General features: G+C 37.8%; 2 protein-coding genes across 2 annotated transcripts in view; one reads left to right on the top strand and one right to left on the bottom strand.

The window, feature by feature from the left end:
• Window positions 1-8694: 8694 nt before the first annotated feature.
• Window positions 8695-22104, bottom strand: part of LOC121385343 (ferroxidase HEPHL1-like) — a 47339-nt gene continuing 33929 nt past the window's right edge. Inside the window, 4 exon segments of the mRNA XM_041515985.1 lie at window positions 8695-9040; window positions 11216-11877; window positions 14543-14744; window positions 16719-16931. Coding sequence (XP_041371919.1) covers window positions 8763-9040; window positions 11216-11877; window positions 14543-14744; window positions 16719-16931 — 1355 coding nt within the window. The 3' untranslated portion in view covers window positions 8695-8762.
• Window positions 10797-21711, top strand: LOC121385344. Its single transcript, XM_041515987.1, has 5 exons — window positions 10797-10857; window positions 14597-14756; window positions 19851-20072; window positions 20604-20727; window positions 21500-21711. Exons 3-5 carry the CDS (start codon window positions 19852-19854, stop codon window positions 21563-21565), a joined length of 411 nt encoding a protein of 136 aa, XP_041371921.1. The 5' UTR covers window positions 10797-10857; window positions 14597-14756; window position 19851; the 3' UTR covers window positions 21566-21711.

Below are 22104 nucleotides of genomic sequence, written 5' to 3'. Positions count from 1 at the left end.
TTCTAGTCTCTCACACTTAAAGGCTTTCAAGAGTCTAAAGGTGGTGATATCTCTGGGAGCTACCTTTGCAGTAGAAATGCTAATGAGGTCCTACTTTTCTGTGATAGGAACCTATCCTTTGATGACAAAAACAACTGCTCATACTGCTTCCTTGCCTTTTTTAAATTATTGGTCAGTAAGTATGATGGAAGTTTGACTTGTTACCTTTTAACTGACCTAGTAATGTACTGCTGGGTTCAGCTGTTAATAATACTGATAACTCCAATGTTCAGGTAGTACTAAACCAAATAAGTTCTGGCTGGGTCAAAGTTTGAGGTGCACCCAACATTTGATAGACAAGTGAACACCACAAATCCTGTGATTGGTGATAAATGTGAGTGTGTTGGTTGTAAAAAAAATAGTTTCATCTGGGCAAAAAATGTATGCAATTTTATTTCATCTAGTACCACTGTGTCAAGTAGCCTTGTGCTTGGAACATGTATGGGGTACCTGTAAAAGAAAGTACTCGAATTTTGTGCGGAACTAGGGTAGTCATAGATGCTACCTGTTATCTCACAAATGAGCAGCGTGACCCACATTTTTTTCTGATTCACTTTAAGGGTGAGGGGTGGTAGTATTTATATCCGTGGTGTTTATGTCGATTGATACACTGCGGTAGGAGTTTAGCAGCCACATATGTTACTATTGTCGTCTATGGGATTTGATTTGGTAGTACACACCCTATAGCACATATTCAGTGCATAATAAAAATATTGTGATTTTGTCATTTTATTTAATTAAACTATACTGGTTGATTAATTAGCGTCACTCAACCATGCAAGTTCACAATGACCTTGACCGTGACAATAATCACTGTACATGCATGGCTCTGAATGGAGTTTGAATCAAAGTTAGCACTGAGGAAAAGTTGGTTTTTGGCCTATAATTCATACTGTAAAGATTTTAATAAGTTATTTTTACATGGTATTAAACTTGCCATATACAACTGCTCTTAAATATGGTATTATATATAGGCAACCTGAACTAAGATTTTAATAGCAATTTTTTTTTTATAGCACATGCCAATAGTGGGTTAATGTCTTTAGTTTCCATTAACATAGTCATTTTTCATGTATACGAACCAATTTTTTCAAATTTGATTATCTGCCTTGGAGTAAGTTGATAATTTATTTTATTGTTAAAGTTGTATTACCCAATGTTACTAGCTAAATAAAAAGATGGATTACAGATTGTAGGAATACATCCAATATACATATTGTGTTCATCTGGATTAGAAAATAATGCAAAAAAATAGATGTTCCGGTAATTATGTCATTTAAAAATAGTTTTTTTTCAGTAATTAATAAAAAATAAATGTGTGAAAGCTGGATGATAATTTCAGATATCTCAAATATTAAAATCTCCAACTACAGTAGACTATAAATAAAATATAATCAGGAATATTGGTGGCTGCCAATGGTTTTAATGGTTGATTATGAAAATCTGCATAGCCGATGGATTTGAAATTCCCACACCTGGTAACTTGAAGACACCCACACCCAGCTTACAGGCTTTCCTCCCCACACTAATGTTGAGAACATTAAGTCATTACTTCATACAGGTACAGTCTTGTTGGTGTTTCCTTCCTCAGACAGCATATTTGTTTTAATACTGATATTTCTCTGATGTGCCTGTTAAGGTCTTCATAATCTAGGGGTCAGTCAAGTGCATGTGTTTCAATGGAATTCTTTAAAGAGGTAGATGTACTCTATCTTTGTTGTCTCTACACATATACCCTAGTACACACACTCAACTGATATTAAATATCTTCAGGAGTTTTATTTTAAAACATTCATATACGCTTTTCTAACTGTGATGTTTCCAAAAATAGTTTGCAACTGTTAGGTAAAAATACATACAATTTAGACATTTTTAGCGGTTTATTTCATTAAATACATAAAATATCTTGTCATATTTGCATTAAATATTATCCTTAAATTAGTTCAGGGTGTTTCTGTTAAATTATTTTCAGAAAACAAACAAGAAATAAAAAAAAATCTTTTAAATGTCTTAATTTGTGGAATTTTCCTTTTTTCGGGTAAGTAGTAGTGCTAACAATTTTAACAATATTTTAAAAATATTCTTATCACATGAAATATATTTATTAACTAAATTTCATAATGAATTTCCTTCAAATCCATGGTCAAGAAATGGTTTTTTATTTAGGAAATACATCAAATAAATATATTTGTCACTCCATATTTTATAAAAATGAAAAACAAATCTGCAGTTTATACAAAAAGTGATAACATACTAAAAGCTACCACTGTTCTAATGCTGTCACATAGTTTGTTAACTCTAGAGGTATATACCTTGTGAAAAATCACTATGAGATTTATTTCCCTCATATAATACCGGCTCATAGCCTATATGCAATCATTTTTTACCATGGGATGTCAAAATATCTCTTTGACTCCGTATGTCTTGTGATAAGATTAAAAAAAAAAAAATTACAGTTGAGGTATTTGTCATCGATTCTGATCTACACGGTCATATTAATAAATATTTCTCTGCTTTGGAATAAAAGGAAGGAAATGTTTTATTTAACGACGCACTCAATACATTTTATTTACGGTTATATGGCGTCGGACATATGGTTACGGACAACACAGATATCGAGTTAGGAAACCCGCTGTCGCCACTTCATGGGCTACTCTTTTCGATTAGCAGCAAGGGATCTTTTATAGGCACCATTCCATAGACAGGATAGCATATACCACGGACTTTGATGTACCAGTCGTGGTGCACTGGCTGAAGCGAGAAATAGCCCAATGGGCCCACTGACGGGCTTTGGTATAAGGAAGGAAGGAAATGTTTTATTTAACGACGCACTCAACACATTTTATTTACGGTTATATGGCGTCAGACACATGGTTAAGGACCACACAGATATTGAGAGAGGAAACCCGCTGTCGCCACTTCATGGGCTACTCTTTCCGATTATAAGCAAGGGATCTTTTATATGCACCATCCCACAGACAGTGTAGCACATACCACAACCTTTGATATACCAGTCGTGGTACACTGACTGGAACTAGAAATAGCCCAATGGGCCCACTGACGAGGATCGATCCCAGACCGACCGCGCATCAAGTGGGGTGCTTTGGAATGCTGAACGTTCCTGTTTATTTTCAAAAACAACAACGGGTTTTCGCCCCCACTATTAAATAATCCTACCACTGCTATTACAACTATTACTACTAGTACTACTAGTACTATTACTACTACTACTACTACTACCATTACTACTACAACAACATTTATTACAACTACTACTACTATTACTACTACTGCTGTTACTACTGCCACAACTGCTACTACTATTACTACTACTACTACTACTACTACTACTACTACTACTACTACTACTACTACTACTACTACCGACTACTCCTACTACAACCACCACCACTACTACTACTACTACTACTACTACTACTACTACTACTATTATTATTACTACTACTGCTACCAATACTACTAATACTACTACCACTACTACTACTACGACTACTACTACTACTATTACTACTACAACAACTACTACTACCACTACCACTACCATGATCACAACGACTACGATGAAAATGTAACTATACCTTACTTCACCGCGGTTGTCCCTACTGTAAATCATGTATTTAATTATATATATATATATAGTTTTAGTAGGATGTTAGTCAGCACCATCTGTCAATCAATCGTTCCCAACGTAGTTTATTCTGACGTCTTTATTGCCACAGCATTTTTATTGTGACTTTCCTTCACATTTCTAACAGCAGCAGTTGGGGAGGTTGAAATTTGGGATTGTATATATATTTGGGATTGTATATATATATATATATATATATATATATATATATATATATATATATATATATATATATATATATATATATATATATACAATTTTTTGTATTATTTTATGCTGATGACACTGTAATTCTCTTCAGCGAACACTCGCTGTTTTTAGTTTATACTATAAGGAATGGAAACTATACTCTTTAAAACAAAAGTAGGGGAACCTGAAATATTAATGTTAATATCAACTATTAGACCGAACATACGTTTTGACCACAGACATCATAGTAAAGAACGTTCAGGTCTGTTTATCAACACACCGAAAAACATTCCATAGTTTGCACGTGCATCACTCAATTGCCCCGTACACGTGCGTGGGGTGTCATTCTCGATTTTGACCATTTCCAGGAAGGTCGATTAATCACCGTGGAACATTATTTCTGTCAATCATTTTGATTCTGCTGATCATACAGTTGTTATTGTTTTGTTTTTAGTCATTTTTATTGTTTGAATTTGCGATTTACTGATAAAAAACCGTCAACTTTCAAATTTTACTTCTGACCCCAATCATCCTTCAAGATCCTTGGTGGTCATAAAACCTACTGTAATACTGAGCTACCGGTTGTAATATTTGCCCAATTAATTCACTATTATCATATAACCATTCCCCACAGCTAATATGCCTTAGTATTTTGGCAATTGTAAATTCTTACTAGAGTTCCCCTACTTTTTTTGAAGAGTATATGTGTAATTACCTCCAATCGCAAGATAATGATATTTTGTAAACGAAAAAAAAACAATAATAGAATATCCATGTTTGTTTTGTACGATGAAGCTATTGAAGTAGTTGATAGCTAGGTAAATCTGGGTATTAAATTTAGGTATATTGGCAGATTGTGTACAGCAAAGAAGCAGTTAATAGAACAAGCGACTAAAGAAATGTATAGTGTATTTAAAGCGAGACGACATAATTTGCCTGTAGATATACAGTTGAAATTGTTTGACTGTCTGGTATTACCAATTTTACTATATTGTTGTGAAGTTTGGGGTTTTGAAAAGTTAGAAGACATTGAAACAATTCATTTGTACGGAAGCGTATTAGTGCAACCAAACGCAATAAAATAATTCTATTTGTCTACATATAATCTTGGATAAATCAACTTTATAGCCATTATGTTCCTTCTGTGTAATATATGTCAGTCCTGACTTTGTCGATGCCTTTGGATTCGGTGGAGGTATACATGCGACATGCAAATTCCTCAGCGGGTTCACGATATTTACAACAAGTTTGTTTTGTTTAACGACACCACTAGAGCACATTGGTTTATTAATCATCGGCTATTGGATGTCAAACGGTTTGTAATTCTGACATATAGTCTTAGAGAGGAAACCCGTTTAATTTTTCCGTTAGCAGCAAGGGATCTTTTATATGCACCATTCCACAGACAGGATAACACATACCACGGTCTTTGATATACCAGTACACGGTCGTATCAAGACCGACGAGCATCGATCCTAGACAGGCCGTGCATCAATCGAGAGCTTTACCACTGGGCTAGTTCTCGCCCCTTAACAAGACCAAATGTCATTAAAGGTTTCATGGAAACTTCTAGACATTTTGATACGCATTATTTCCAGATAAAGTGAGTTTCGTAACAAGACCAAATGTCATTAAAGGTTTCATAGAAACTTCTAGACATTTTCATACGCATTATTTCGAGATAAAGTGAGTTTCGTAACAAGACCAAATGTCATTAAAGGTTTCATGGAAACTTCTAGACATTTTCATACGCATTATTTCCAGATAAAGTGAGTTTCGTAACAAGACCAAATGTCATTAAAGGTTTCATGGAAACTTCTAGACATTTTCATACGCATTATTTCGAGATAAAGTGAGTTTCGTATCAAGACCAAATGTCGTTAAAGGTTTCATAGAAACTTCTAGACATTTTCATACGCATTATTTCCAGATAAAGTGAGTTTCGTAACAAGACCAAATGTCATTAAAGGTTTCATAGAAACTTCTAGACATTTTCATACGCATTATTTCGAGATAAAGTGAGTTTCGTAACAAGACCAAATGTCATTAAAGGTTTCATGGAAACTTCTAGACATTTTCATACGCATTATTTCCAGATAAAGTGAGTTTCGTAACAAGACCAAATGTCATTAAAGGTTTCATGGAAACTTCTAGACATTTTCATACGCATTATTTCCAGATAAAGTGAGTTTCGTAACAAGACCAAATGTCATTAAAGGTTTCATAGAAACTTCTAGACATTTTCATACGCATTATTTCCAGATAAAGTGAGTTTCGTATCAAGAACAAATGTCATTAAAGGTTTCATAGAAACTTCTAGACATTTTCATACGCATTATTTCCAGATAAAGTGAGTTTCGTATCAAGATCCCCCATAATTTGCATGTAAATTGTAATGTATTTATTATAACCATATTAAAGGGACGTTTCTGAGTTTGCTGTAAGTTTTAAGATGTTATCGATTAACCGAGACTTTTTAACAACTGTAAATACATATCAAATATATTCTTCTGCATATAATATTAGTGGCTGTATATTAAACATATTTCTGATCGTTCTAATATTTGTACTAGGTTAAATTTCATCTCATTTCCTAAAATATTGGGGTTTTTGTACGTAGGAAATTATTTGAAGACAAAATCCAGTTTGGGCTTCTTACAAATATTAAGACGACCAGAAACACATTGAAAATACAGACACTGATATTCTAAACAGGAAAATATGCTTAATATGCAAGTTTAATCGTAGAACTATTTTATTAGTTGCAAACATCTTACAATGCAGCAAACTCAGGAATGTCCCTTTGAAAACTAGAGTGTATCACTTTAAATAAAACCATTCCTTCCAGGGTGACACATACTCCCATAACAGACCTTTGGTTTTGGTGTTATGTTGATTTGATAGAATAGAATAAAATAGAATAGAAAAGAATAGAATAGAATAAATGTTTAACGACACCCCAACACGAAAAAGGTACATCAGCTAATGGATGTCAAACTATGGTAAATGCAAAAAGAAAGTGATGATCAACATCAATATAAAAATTATGTTGATTAGAATGTGTTGCTTTGACGTTTCCATACTTAATTCGAATTAATGGCCATTAATTGAGGTTCGCCTGATGAAACAAAACTGGGCTTATTGTGATTATGTAAGACAAATCATTTCTACTTATGTTCGTGCTTATATGCAATTAAGGTTCAAACACGCTGTCCTGGGCATACACCTCAGCTGTCTGGGATATCTGCCCAGGACTGAGGGTTAGTTGTTAGTGAGAGACAAGAGGGTGTAGTGATCTTACACCTTCCCATTGAGTCGTTAAAGCTCGCTCTGAGTGGAAGCCGGTACCTTGCTGCGAACCCAGTACCTACCAGCCTTATGTCTGATGGCTTAACCATGACACACCGGCCTCGGTGGCGTCGTGGTTAGCCATCGGTCTACAGGCTGGTAGGTACTGGGTTCGGATCCCAGTCGAGGCATGGGATTTTTAATCGAGATACCGACTCCAAACCCTGAGTGAGTGCTCCGCAAGGCTCAATCGGTAGGTGTAAACCACTTGCACCGACCAGTGATCCATAACTGGTTCAACAAAGGCCATGGTTTGTGCTATCCTGCCTGTGGGAAGCGCAAATAAAAGATCCCTTGCTGCCTGTCGTAAAAAGAGTAGCCTATGTGGCGACAGCGGGTTTCCTCTAAAAACAGTGTCAGAATGACCATATGTTTGACGTCCAATAGCCGATGATAAGATAAAACATCAATGTGCTCTAGCGGCGTCGTTAAATAAAACAAACTTTACTTTTTTTAACCATGACACTTCCAAGGCCGGTAAGACACATTTATGTGGCTTTGTAAGACAAGGGAGATAGCTATTTACACAGACTGCAAAGAGTTATCTCTCCTATAGTTTAAATCAAACCTCTATCCTGTAGGTAGCAGGGGCGTAAATTGACGGATCAGCATAGAGTTGCCTACGAAAATAGTGCCTTTTAAATTTTTGTTTTGATTAACGATACCACTAGCGCACATTGATTTATTAATCATCGGCTATTGGATGTCAAACATTTGGTAATTTTGACATACTGTCCTAGAGAGGAAACCAATTGTGTGTTTCCATTAGCAGCAATGCACAGATAGGATAGCACATACAACGGCCTTTGATATACCAATCAACCGTGGTGCACTGGCTGGATTTTCAGAATAAAGACATTAATTTAATTTCTGAGAGAGAGAGAGAGAGAGAGAGAGAGAGAGAGAGAGAGAGAGAGAGAGAGAGAGAGAGAGAGAGAGAGAGAGAGAGAGAGAGAGAGAGAGAGAGAGAGAAAGAGAGAGAGAAAGAGAGAGAGAGAGAGAGAGAGAGAGAGAGAGAGAGAGAGAGAGAGAGAGAGAGAGAGAGAAAGGAGAGAGAGAGAGAGAGAAAGCGAGAGAAAGAAATACAGAGAGAGAAAGAGAGAGAGAGAGAGAGAGAGAGAGAGAGAGAGAGAGAGAGAGAGAGAGAAATAGAGAGAGAGAGAGAGAGAGAGAGAGAGAGAGAGAGAGAGAGAGAGAGAGAGAGAGAGAGAGAGAGAGAGAGAGAAAAGCGAGAGAAACACAGAGAGAGAGAAAGCGAGAGAAATACAGAGAGAGAGAGAGAGAGAGAGAGAGAGAGAGAGAGAGAGAGAGAGAGAGAGAGAGAGAGAGAGAGAGAGAGAGAGAGAGAGAGAGACTGCAGCTTTAAATATTAAATATACTAGAGACTGCAGGTTTAAATATTAAAATATAATAGGGGCTGCAGCTTTAAATATTGAAAATAAACAAAGAAACAACAAAAAAACCCGCTTAAAATTGCATCTTTATTACAACTATTTTTTGCAAGAGAGCAGCACAGTGAATGTGATCTTTATTACAACTAGCCTTTACGAGAGGGCAGCACAGTGAAAGTGGTGGACATGCCTTCCTCGATGTGTGACGCTTTGTGACAGTGAACGATCCATCGGCCCGGATTGTCCGCCAACATCTCCACCGTCTCCGACAACGCCGGGCCCACCTCGACGACGTCGATCCGCGTCTTCGTGCCCGAGCTGAGGATGAGCGTCTGGCCGTGGAAGTGGATGGGGTGGGTGTCTCTGGGTCCGCCCCAGCCCATCACGTGCCAGGAGACGAGGTCCATGTTGTTCATGACAAATCCTAGAAAAACGTTAAAATAATTCTTAAAGACACTGACCCGAGTTTGCTGGCACTGTAACGTGCTTCTGACCGACAGCATCTCTCTCTCTCTCTCTCTCTCTCTCTCTCTCTCTCTCTCTCTCTCTCTCTCTCTCTCTCTCTCTCTCTCTCTCGATCCCTCTGTCTCTATCGCGCCCTTTCTCCTACGCCCTCTACCCCGCTCCCTCTCTTTCTTCTCTCCATCTCATTGGCTATTAGATGTCAAACATTTGTGTCCATTAGTAGCAAGGGATCTTTTATATGCACCATCCCACAGACAGGATAGCACATACCACGGCCTTTGACTGCTAAAGCAATACATGTTCACTACCAGGCTCAGCAAGTTTTCGTATGTCCTATATTCAAGGGCCATACCTCTCTGAAAAATGGGTCAATTGCCTGTATCTGTAACAGTACATGATAAAGCTATACACACAATTTCAGTTTAGTATCTCAAGGCTTCTGAAAACCCCCACCCAGAAAACTAATTTTCATATATCCTAAGTTCAAGGGTCATAACTCTGTCAACAATGGGTAAATCGCCACCAACATCATGGAAACTAAATGTGGGACAGACGGACAGACAGACAGACGGACAGATGGACGGACGGAAGTACAGAGATGAAACTTATAGTCCCTTACCGTTGGAACGATAGGGGATATCTTAAGGTATTCTTTTTAAAAAATCATCCGGACAACTATACATGGGACAGACAGACAGACAGACGGACAGACATACGCACGGAGATGAAACCTATAGTCCCCTTCGGTTGGACCGGGGAGGGGACTAATATCATTAAAAAAGATCAGTTAAAATTAAGATGAATGATGTCAATTTCAATACAGCCACTGCCGCAAGCTTGCAGTATTCAATGCATTGGATGCCATTATTATTGCCATAAATATAGCAATGGAAATATACAATATGCTAATAAATATACATTCATAGCTCCCATTTTTGTAGGGGGACAGGCTGATTTTTGCCCGAATGTCGATTACAACATTTATTCATATTGGTATTATTGCCAAACAGATATATAGGGTTACAAAGGAATCGCCACGTATTTTTACATGAATTACAACTAACATTGCGGGTAGAAAGAAAAAGAAAGAAATGTTTTATTTAACGACGCACTCAACACATTTTATTTACGGTTATATGGCGTCAGACATATGGTTAAGGACCACACAGATTTGGAGAGGAAACCCGCTGTCGCCACATAGGCTACTCTTTTACGACAGGCAGCAAGGGATCTTTTATTTGCGCTTCCCACAGGCAGGATAGCACAAACCATGGCCTTTGTTGAACCAGTTATGGATCACTGGTCGGTGCAAGTGGTTTACACCTACCCATTGAGCCTAGCGGAGCACTCACTCAGGGTTTGGGGTCGGTATCTGAATTAAAAATCCCATGCCTCGACTGGGATCCGAACCCAGTACCTACCAGCCTGTAGACCGATGGCCTGCCGCGACGCCACCGAGGCCGGTCTTGCGGGTAGAATGATAGAAATACATGGTAAAAAGTGTTCAGACCAGCTCATTTCCCAATAATTTATTTTTCTTCTTTTGCCCGAATTTCAGGATTTTCTCCAGGAATGGAGGGGCAATTGAATTGGTCAGATTAAGCCCACAGCTAAAAGCTGATGGGGAATGACAGGTGTGTGGCACGGACAGCCACAAGAGACAAGCAAGGGTTGCAGATGGAGAGACAAGGACTGGGATGTGGAGGTGGACAGCGAAAGAAGTTGAAAGATAGGAGTTGCCAGATCGGGAAGAAATGAGATTCAAAGGAGTAAAAGGTAAAGAGGCAGTGGGATAATAAAAAAATGTATTTGGAGTTGGGGTGGGTCCAATCTCTAGTCGGGGTGTGTGTGTGTGTGTGTGTGTGTGTATTTTAATCATTATTTAGTGTAGGACAGCCCTTCAACCCACACCCACACCCCGCCCCTCGGTTTCTAAGGGCCTGAAAGAGAGATGGTACCAGCCAGGGTTGAAATATCAATATTCTTGTAACATGCCCAACCATTATTTGTAAGTCAAATTTCAACTCGGCTATAATATTAATTATATTCGTTGTAGAGTACGGGGAAGAATAAGTCAAAATGCAAAAACTTTTTTCTTTTTTTTTTTTTTTTTTTTTAAATAACATAAATTTACCGACTGCGTTGAAGTAGATTTTCCCATTGATGCTAAAATAAAGGTTGCTGATGGCGAACTCCGCATCGTCGACCCTGTTGGGCGCGAATCTGGCGACGTTTTCGTCGAAGTACCAACTATTGGCTTCGACGAACACGTTGGCGAACAACGCAAACTCCTTGTCGACGTCCTGCCTTCGGTTGTAACGGTCAAGGACGCCGGGTCGGCACACCACCAACGGACCAATCAAACCCGACGGGACATCTCTGCGGAAATCGGCCTGGGAAAAGTACATCCAGGAAATGCAGTTGGGGTCGCTGGGTCCCGGACCAGATTCGACGGGGATGTCCCATTTGTAAACGTAAACCTGGCCGGGCCCGACGCTGTCGTCGTTGGAGGCGTACGGGCCGTCGGCGTACTGTGATCCTTCGTTGGTCTTGTCGTAAGCCACGCCCTGCCCGTGGACGGAGAAATTCTTCGACGCCAGGTTCTTGAAGACGACGATGATTGTCTCCCCTACTTCACCTCGGATGAACGGTCCAAGGAGGTGCAGATGTTCTTCGTCCGGTCGGCGTGCTTTTTGTCTGGTGAACGTTCTGTCGGTGAATTCGCGATAGACGGCTTTCTTGTAGATGGACCCGATGAACTTGTCCCCACTGAGAGTGCAGAATTTGTATCCAGGCCTGTACAAGAGAAAAGAAAAAGCTGCAGTCAGTATAGGTTTATATATACATGTGTATATATATATATATATATATATATATATATATATATATATATATACTGACACACAATGAAAACGCAAAACAGATATTTTTCAATATTTTGTTGTGATTAATGAAAAATATATTTATTGGACTTAAAATAACAATTTATGAGAGGAAGCCATTGATTGGTACTTTTGTCTGGGTTTTAATCCTGGTTTTGTTCTCGTTACACATGCAATAGCAGAAACACACAAAATGGTGTGAAATGCGTTCACTACATGCTCAATCATGCTGCATGCAATGCACGTGAAATGCTAGTATGTGGACACATAAAAGTCACGTAACGGTGTCATATTAAGAATGCCACGAATCAGAGAAGAACAAAGGGAGCGAGCGTTGGGCATGGTTCAAGAGGGGGGACTTCGCAAAGCCAAGTTGCTAGGACCTTCCAGAGTCCATCCATCAATTATTGGACGACTTGTTGAACGTCACCAACAGACCGGGAGTGTCCGTGATCGACCTCGACCTGGTCAACGTCCCGTTACGACCCCACGCCAAGATCGGCAGATTCGATGACACCACCTCCGTGACCGGTTCAGAACTGCGACGATGACAGCAAGCAACACGATAGGACGTCATGGAAGGCATATCCATCCGATGACGGTCATCCGTCGACTCAGAACGGCTGGACTTAGATGCAGACGCCCGTACAACGGTAACATCATGACACCGCGACATCGTGCTGCGAGACTACAGTTTGCTCTCCAGAATGGTAATCATCCACCAGCCTTTTACCGGAGCATTGTTTTCTCAGATGAGTGCCGTTTCTCTGTCTCCTTTGCCAATGGAAGAGCACGTGTGTACAGGAGACTCCATGAACGGTACGCTGACGGATGTGTGAGGGAACGTGATCGGTTTAGCGGCGGTTGTCTTATGGTATGGGGGGCAATCAACTGTGATTTCAGGAGTGAACTCATCATTGTCCACGATGCCCTTACAGCCCAGTGTTATGTTGACGTTATTCTAAGACCAGTTCTCCAGCCACTTTCGTGCCGTCACCGAAGACCAGGAGATCCCCTTCTGTTTCAACAAGACAATGCCCGTTCACATACTGCAAGACTTACCCAGGCATTCCTGCAACAAGCCGGTATCACCGTTATGAACTGGCCCGCCGTTTCACCGGATTTGAACCCAATTGAACACACGTGGGATGAGTTAGGACGTCGTGTACGTCACCGCCAGCCACCACCGCGTAACGTCGCTGAGCTTGCACAGGCGTCGCAGGAGGAGTGGAGGAACATTCCTGTAGCTTATTTGAGATGTTTGTGCCAATCCTTTCCCCGTCGTCTTCATGCATGCTCACAGGCCAATGATGGACACACCAGATACTGACCTTGATATGGGTGGGGGGTGGGGTGGGGGGGGGGGTGGGTTGGGTTGAACTTTTCGATTACGAATGCAACTCGATTACTGATGATAACTGGCCATGTTTCCATGTGAATGTATCTCATGAATACCAGTCATTAATGTCATATTACATTATCCATCAATTCATTAATAGTTTGTCGTTATTTGCAATGAAAAGTTGTTTTTGCGTTTTCATTGTGTGTCAGTATATATATATATATATGCATTTAGTCATAGACAAGACAGAACATACCACAACCTGTCGAAATAAAGTTAAAGTTAAAATTTGGTTTTTATAACGACACCACTAGAGAACATTTATTAATGAATCATCGACTACTGGATGTCGAAAATTTTATCATTCTGACTCGTAGTCTTCAGAGGAAACCAACTACATGTTTCCTTATGCAACAAGGGATCTTTTCTATGCACTTCCCCACAGATAGGACAGCACATACCACGGCCTTTGACCAGCTGTGGTGCACTGGTTGGAACGAGCAAAAAACCCAATCAGTTGAATGGATCCACCGAGGCGGTTCAATCCTGCGACACAACACCTCAAGCGAGCACTCAACCGACTGAGTTAAATCCCTCCCCTGTCGAAATAAAGTTAGAGACGAAAAGTTAAAGTTAAAAGTTTGTTTTGTTTAACGACACCACTAGAGCACATTGATTAATTAATCATCGGGTACTGGATGTCAAATATTGGGTAATTCCGACTTGTAGTCTTAGAGGAAACGTGTTATGGCTAACTCTGTCAATTGCCAAAATTCGCCAGTTGGGAATTTTAAAAACAATTGGTGGATTTTATTTTTAATTTGACAAAATAATATCATGTAATGATTGATATTTCATTCGAAAATGACTGTGGATTTTCTGCAGTTTTTTTAAGTTTCATAGATAATTTGGCGAAATATTCCGCCCACCCAGAGCTAGTCCTGATCTGTTAAAACCTGTTAAACCACAAGGGACCGTTTTATGATTATTCACTTTCCCACGGACAAGACAGCACATACCACGACATTTAATAATCTACCAGTCATGGGGCATTGGTTGGGACTGGGAAAAAACACAATCAGAGAATGGGTCTATCGAGGGTATTCGATCCTTCCACCCTAGCCACTTTATGCGAGCTATACTCTACCAACTGGGCAAGATCCCACCTTATCTAAAATAAAATGAACGAAAGAAAGAAAGAAAGAATGAATGAATATAACTAAATGAATCCGCTCACTGATCAGGGCTAGTAAATGGTTTCCCAGATGTAGGTTCTACTTTTTTGTCGCAGTACTCCCAGTCTACCTCCACCGCTGCAATATAGTACACTCGGACTCTTCGGCTGAAGAACTGCCTGCCGCCAAGTCCGCGAGGCAAGACGGAGTATAAAGCCGCCATTCCCAAGTTCACGTGAGGTCGACAGATCACAGCCCACTTGCCTGGAAGGGAAAGTAAGCACGACAGTCATTTTTATTACATACCCATTTAATTTTACTCAGACACGGCGTAGCAAGGGGGGGGGGGTCGGGGGGGGGGGGGGTCTCTAGCCCCTGCAATAATTCTGAAACGAAAATATTATTGGAAGTAAATTCGAAGGAATTTTGCTTGTAGAATGCAGGGAATTGCATATCAGGACATCTAGTTTTCAAATTTTTACGAGGGAGCATACCCCCGAAACACCTATAAACTTTACTTTGTCATGCTCATAACCAGGACGCTCAGCGTGTCGACAATTCCATAAAATTCAACAAACTTTCCAGCCGAAATAAGTTGTGTTATTTAATTAAACTTTTATTAATTATAATATAGAAATGTGGCATGTAATAAACCACATACCAGTTGTTTTGCCACGATTTGTTTTAATTGCGCTCGTTTATAACGCGCAAGATTTATAATATTCTTGCGCACTATAAACTCGTGCAATAAAATAGCATGGCAAAACAATTGGCATATGGTTTTGTCTATTTATTACCCATATGGTTACAAATATCTTGGTACATATCAAAGTGATACGTCCCACTAGAATGCCAAGTGGGGCATAACACTTTTAACGTCACACAATGACGTCATCAATTGCCGCACTACAACCTTATAGGAACGTCAACGAAACGAGAGGAGTGATATAAAGTACATGTAAGATCGATTATGGGTAATAAATAGGATATTAAACTCGCTACCATTTCGTATCATGTTTATGTCCCTCGTGAAATACTTTCCATTGTCACTCGCTAAAGCTCGTGACAATTGAAAATTATTTCACTCGGGACATAAACATGTTACAATATGGAAGCTCGTTTAATATCCATCCTATAAATATGTACCAATACAAATTGATAGATCCAGTCAGATGGAATCAAATAATTCGTTACAATCACAATCGCAACTATCAATTTAAGAGATCATTACAACCATGTACAAAATGGTGGAGTCCAATCGAATAATTCCAATGCATAAGAGTAAGATCGAATAATATATAGATTATAACTAATTAATAACATCGGATATCGGCTTTATCCTGCGAAGGTAAGAATGGGAATTTCTCGTTCGGCCTGAACAGGATAAAGCAGATATCCGACGTCATTAACTAGTTCCATAAAAATTAAGGGGAAAAGCTATTATTTCTGTTTTGTACGATGACCTAGAGGTCAAATGAGCGATGTTGTAATGTAGCTATGCGTGTGACGTCACATGAGTGACGTCAAAAGTCGTATCCTGCTACTGTACGAATATGACTTTGTTTCATGCGTCATCATATTCTGTCAATAGAAACGATGGTTTCAGAATACAATTCGTTATAATTACAATCGCATGTATCATGAATATTAATAACAATAAAAGTTCTATTCCAAAATGGTAGTCGATTATTTATACTATATACGATAGGTTAACTGACTATTTGGATTCTGTTCTGAAAGATTCAATCCCGATTATGATACGTAAGGCTTAAAATACATGTTTCCTCCTGATATTTTGAAAAAGTTCGCATTTTTCCTCTCTGCGTCAAAGATCAAGGTCACTGTTGCTAAAAATAGAAATTCGACTCTAGTGACTTCAGTTCTCATCCGATGTTCATGAAACTTCACATATAGAAATAGGATTACGATATCTTGAAACAATTCGCATTTTTCCTCTCTGCGTCAAAGGTCAAGGTCACTGTACTAAAAATAGAAATTATGATGTCACTACTCAATGACGTAATTTCTCATCAGACCACCGTGAAACTTCACATATAGGCATTTAGGATCATAACATTCCGTCTCTTTGCATTAAAGATTAAGGTCACTGTTACTAAAAATAGACACGATCTGCAGCGTTTCTGATGCCTTGTTTTAATTTAGGTGCGACCATGAATACATTCATTAATCAGACACTACTGAATAAAATATCTTCTCAAAGAGGTAAAACGGACTAACCAATCTCTCTTGGTTTTGAATTAAAAGTTGACCCGGTTCCTGGACGAAGCATTGCCGTGACTTCGGTGTTGCCGTATTTCTCAAATGTGGAACCCATGAAGTTGATGACATGGAAGTCGAGGACGGCCCCGAGCCCCATGCCGTACCATACGACGTCGTCACCCTGATACATGACCAGACCCTCCAAGTTACCAAACACTCGGCCATTTGCAGCTGGAACAGAAAACATTAGAAACGTGACTGTGGAATACAGATGCTTCATATATATATATATATATATACATATATACATATATATATATATATATATTATATATATATATATATATATATCTATATATATATATATATATATATATAAACTAGAAATATGATTGTGGAATACATATGCTCCGTATATATTCAACTTTGATATAGGCTATGGTCAGACCTTCCAAGTTGCCAAACACTGTCATTAATAGCTGCGGGATATATATATATATATATATATATATATATATATATATATATATATATATATTATATATATATATATACGTGATTGTGGAATACTTATGCTCCATATATTGTCACCTTGATATATGACCAGACCTTCCAGGTTGCCAAACTCTCGGCCATTGACAGCATGAAATTTAGAAACCTGTAAACATGAACGTGGAATGCAAAGTATACTCTATATATAATCACCCTGGTACTGAATGAATGAATGAATGAATGAATGTTTAACGACACACCAGCACGAAAAATACATCGGCTATTGGGTGTCAAACTAACCACCCTGGTACATGACCAGACCTTGCAAGTTGCCAAACACTCGGCCACTGACAGCTAGGAATGTAGAAAAAACAAAACTATAAACGTGATTGTGGAATACTTATGCTCTCTATATCGTCACCTTTGATATAGGTTATGGCCAGAACTTCTTCCAAACTGTCATTAATAGCTGGATATATATATATATATATATATATAGAAACATGATTGTAGAATACTCCATATATCGTCACCTTGACCAAACCTTCCAAATTGCCAAACACTCCACACTTTACAGCTCGAAGTGTAGGAAACTATAAACGTGATTGTGGAATACACATGACTGTCATATCGTCACCTTTGATGTAGGCTTTGGAGAGATCTTCCAAGTTGCCAAATAAACCACAACAATTAATAGATTGAAATATAGAAACCTAAAAACGTCATTGTTGACTACATATGATTTTCATATTGTCAGCTTGGTACATGGTCAAACCTTCCAACATACCAAGAACTCCACCGTTAATAGATGAAAATGTATACAGAAAACTAGAAATGTTATTGTCAAATACATTATGCACCCTATATCGTCACGAATGGATAGGCAGTGTTTGAGATTAAGGGTATCCTGATATCCCGGGGATACCAGAATTTAAATGTGGATACCAGACTTCAAGAACCCAGTATCCCACCGGGATACCATATAATGTTGTTGGGTTTTTTAATCCTGCGTTTTTATTTTTCGCTGAAACAATGCAAGTCAACATTTACTGGTGAAGTTAAGTAACAGTATTTTCGAACTTGTACCCAGTCTAATGCTATGCCATATAACAATATCTCCCTCAACTCGTACCCAGTCTAATGCTACACTTGAGCAATAGCGGCGCAGCAATAGACTGGGAACCGCTAAGTCGCTATTGTTTTTGTTGGATGTTTCCTCCCTTCAAATTTTATTTGAGATACTGATTCCACATCTGCAGAAAACTGATACAGGTAGGTTTATCATCAGTAATGTCAGAAACACTTATATATATTACTCAAAAGTAGATGTAGCAAATCATTTTGCGATTCAGTTTGATTGCAAATTTCACGAATTCCGTGATTTCGATTGCGGCGTAGCAATAGACTGGGAAAGATAACAGTGTCGTCCAAGTTTGTTACGTTTTTTATGAATTTTATTTAAGTGGGATACTAAATTCTTAGGTGGGGTATCAGACTTTGAAATGTTAGTATTCAACTGGGATACTGCCCAAAATGTTTAATCTCGAACACTGATGGGCACACGAATGGACGAATACATATATGAATACATGAATTAACTAATGAATGGATGGATGAATAAATAATTAAATTTCTGTTACATTCATTACAACGTACGTCATCCCATTGGTCCAGACGTAGCAACGAGAGTTTGTTCATTTTTCCCATGAACGTGTAAATTACGTCGTCAGGGAACGTCATATCTGATGACGTCATTTTATATGGGCACGTTGTCTTATTGAGAGTTATTAGTGAGGTTTAGATTTCTTAGTGTACTTGTACGCCTACGTGTGGTGACCTATTTGAGTGTTTTACGTCATCATTTTTAGCGCGTCACGTGATATTTCTACAAGCTACACGTCGACATAAACGTGTGGCGCCGAGTTTACACGTATGTACGAACTTGTAGAAGATAAACTTTCTATTTGTATTATTCTGCATCTTAAATTATATTGTTTTAAAAGTTGAATGTATATATAATTGTTTTACAGTTATTCTACAAAGAATAGTGTCGAATAAAGCATTATAAATCGATTGTGAAAGCGTGTGAGTCAATTTTCTATTTGAAATATAATGGCGACTTAAAGTTAAAAGCCATCGTGTTCATTTCTACTATATCTAATCTGTAGGTGTATGTATTGCACACATATGTGTTTTGTGACAGTCAAATTTTTACATGTATGCAAAAAGCTTGTAAAAATACATTAATTGCAAAATCTAAATTACGGTGGCGGATCAAGAAGGGGTGCTGATCACCTCAACCCCCTCCCCACCCCACATTATAATTAATTATTGTTGTTATTATTATTGTTGTTGTTGTTGTTAGGAGATAACGATGCATCCAATCCTTTAGAAATGGAAATAAAATCCCAAACCAAAGTAGAATGTTTTTTTTAGAAAGATCCCCATTTCGATGTTAGGGGTATGCATATCCAGGACCTCCCTTAATTGTATATAGACCTATGCCTTGATTATAAGTAAAATAAATCTCTAGTCACTTATTTTTATTTATATTACCTGGGGTCATACCCATTTAAAAAAATTATTATTATTATTATTATTATTATTATTATATTTTTATGTATTTGTTTTATTTTTTTATTTATCTTTTTAATCTAGCATGGCACAAAGAAAGAAGCAAGTCAGAATTACGGATTTCAATGATTTAAAGTTGCTGAAAGAAGTTGTGGCCCAAAACCCTTTCAAAGACAAAAAGACGTGGGAGACAATTGCAGAAATTTTATCAACAGCAGAATTTGTAATTGATGGCAGACGGGTTAGAGAAAGGACAGATCTCCTTGTTGAAAAATTTAAACAGAAAGAGAATGTGTCAGTAAAAAGGTATTTATATATCTGTATGTGGTTGATCAAATCATAATACATAAAAGCAGTAGTCACACTTTACGTTGAGAGTTAATGAAATGAGGTGTAGTGGCCGTACAGCTACCCATTGAGTCCTTTGAGTTTTTAATTGTGAAGATCACTACTCCTACCCCTCCTGCTTTGACGTTTCAAATTTAAGAAATGCATAATCAGTTTAAAGTAGATATATATATGTCATATTCTACTTAATATGGTATAATAAAAACAGTTGGGGGTTTTTGTGGGTTTTTTTTATATTATATCAAAATATATTGATAAAATTTGTCTTATAGTAGGCAGGTAAGGTGTGCCCCAAAAGAAAAGTGTTGCTACGTTATCATTACATTTTCAACATGTATTTTTTATTCTAAGTTCACTTAGTAAAAATAAATAAAAAAAACAAACAAAAATCTACACCTGTATAAAAAAAAAATGTTCTACTACTGATTTTAGATACTTTTCTTACACATGATTCTTTTTCTTTCATTATTTCAAAAATATTTATTTCAGTTCTGGTGTGGTTGAGGACTACGATGAGAAACAAATGCTCTTACAGGAAATTACTGAATTGTTGGAGGAGGAAATAAGGGTGCAAGAAGAAAACAGGGAACAGAGCAACACAAAAGAGATAAAGGCAAGGAAATAAGAAAGAGGGCTTTAGAACATTTGAAACTGAAGAAAGGTATTATGACCTATATATAATGGGGAGCGGGATGCAGCTCAGTGGCAGATGTCCGCTCAGGGTCCGCTCAGGGTGCGGTGTGTGCTATCCTGTTTGTGGGATGGTGCATATAAAAGATCCCTTGCTGCTAAACAGAAAGAGTAGCCTATTTGGAGGCAGCAGCGGGTTTCCTCTGTTGATCTGTGTGGTCCTTAACCATGTGTCCGATGTCAATATAACCGTAAATAACATACGTTTGGTGCATCGTTAAATCAAACACGTTTTTTCTTTATATATAATGGTCACCCAGGGGACCTGACGAAACTGACCATTATATACTGGTGACCCTTACATGCAGGTCCAAAATAAACATGTTTTACATGTTAACATATAACGATATATCATATATACATTAGTTATGGAGTTCTATTATTGAGTATCTCTATATTTTTCCATTATGACTGGAGAAGTAAAGTGGAATTTTACCACACCTGTAAGTTTTCGCAAATCTACAATTAGTATATAATTTTTAATAAAACATGTTTTCACTATATTAATTGTGTGATCGTTATAGCAGGTTCAATATATAATTTTGGACAAAGAACTTTTAATCTTTCTTTTGTTGTTTCTTGTTTGTTTCTTTTGTTTTTTTAATATATATATATACACACACACACACACACACACACACACACACACATTTAATTTTATTTTTTCTGTAATGGATTATTTTATATAATTGCAGATGAAGACAATGGCAGAGAGGATTTCACTCCCACTAAAAAGAGAAATGTTAATACTGATGTTTTAATGTTTCTAAAGGAAAAAAATACAACAAAAAAGGAATTGAAACAGGAGGAACTGGAAATTAGAAGAGAGGAGTTGAAACTGAGTAGAGAAAATTTCCAGCTGGAACGACAGGAACGGTTACCAAAATTAGAAGTTGATAAACAACAGTCTATATTGATGATGGAACTGATAAAACAACTGAAGAAATGAATTTGAACACTTCATTACATTTTAATAAATAAATAAAACTAGAAGGTAATAAATTATTATTGACAAACATTACAATTCTTTCTATTTTATTATTAACAAAATGTTAAAGTTTATGGTATAGACCTTCTTAAATGGGTTGTAATGTAGTTTACAGTCCAAGATATCCCTCAAGTGTTGGCGGGTTAACTCCAAAGAATGTCGTTGTTTCACTGCCATACAAGCAGGTATGGCAGTTGGTTAACAGAGCTGCTGTTATGTAATATTTCCCCACTGGTTGAAGGTACAGTTTAAGATTTTGTTTGTAATCCAAGAAAGCAAACTGAGAAATGATTTTGCCAAATGTCCACTCGA

This window comes from Gigantopelta aegis, chromosome 11 (assembly GCF_016097555.1).
Source record: "Gigantopelta aegis isolate Gae_Host chromosome 11, Gae_host_genome, whole genome shotgun sequence".
NCBI lineage: Eukaryota > Metazoa > Mollusca > Gastropoda > Neomphalida > Peltospiridae > Gigantopelta > Gigantopelta aegis.
The sequence above is the reverse complement of the archived record's forward strand: the minus strand, read 5'-3'. Positions and strand labels throughout refer to the sequence as shown.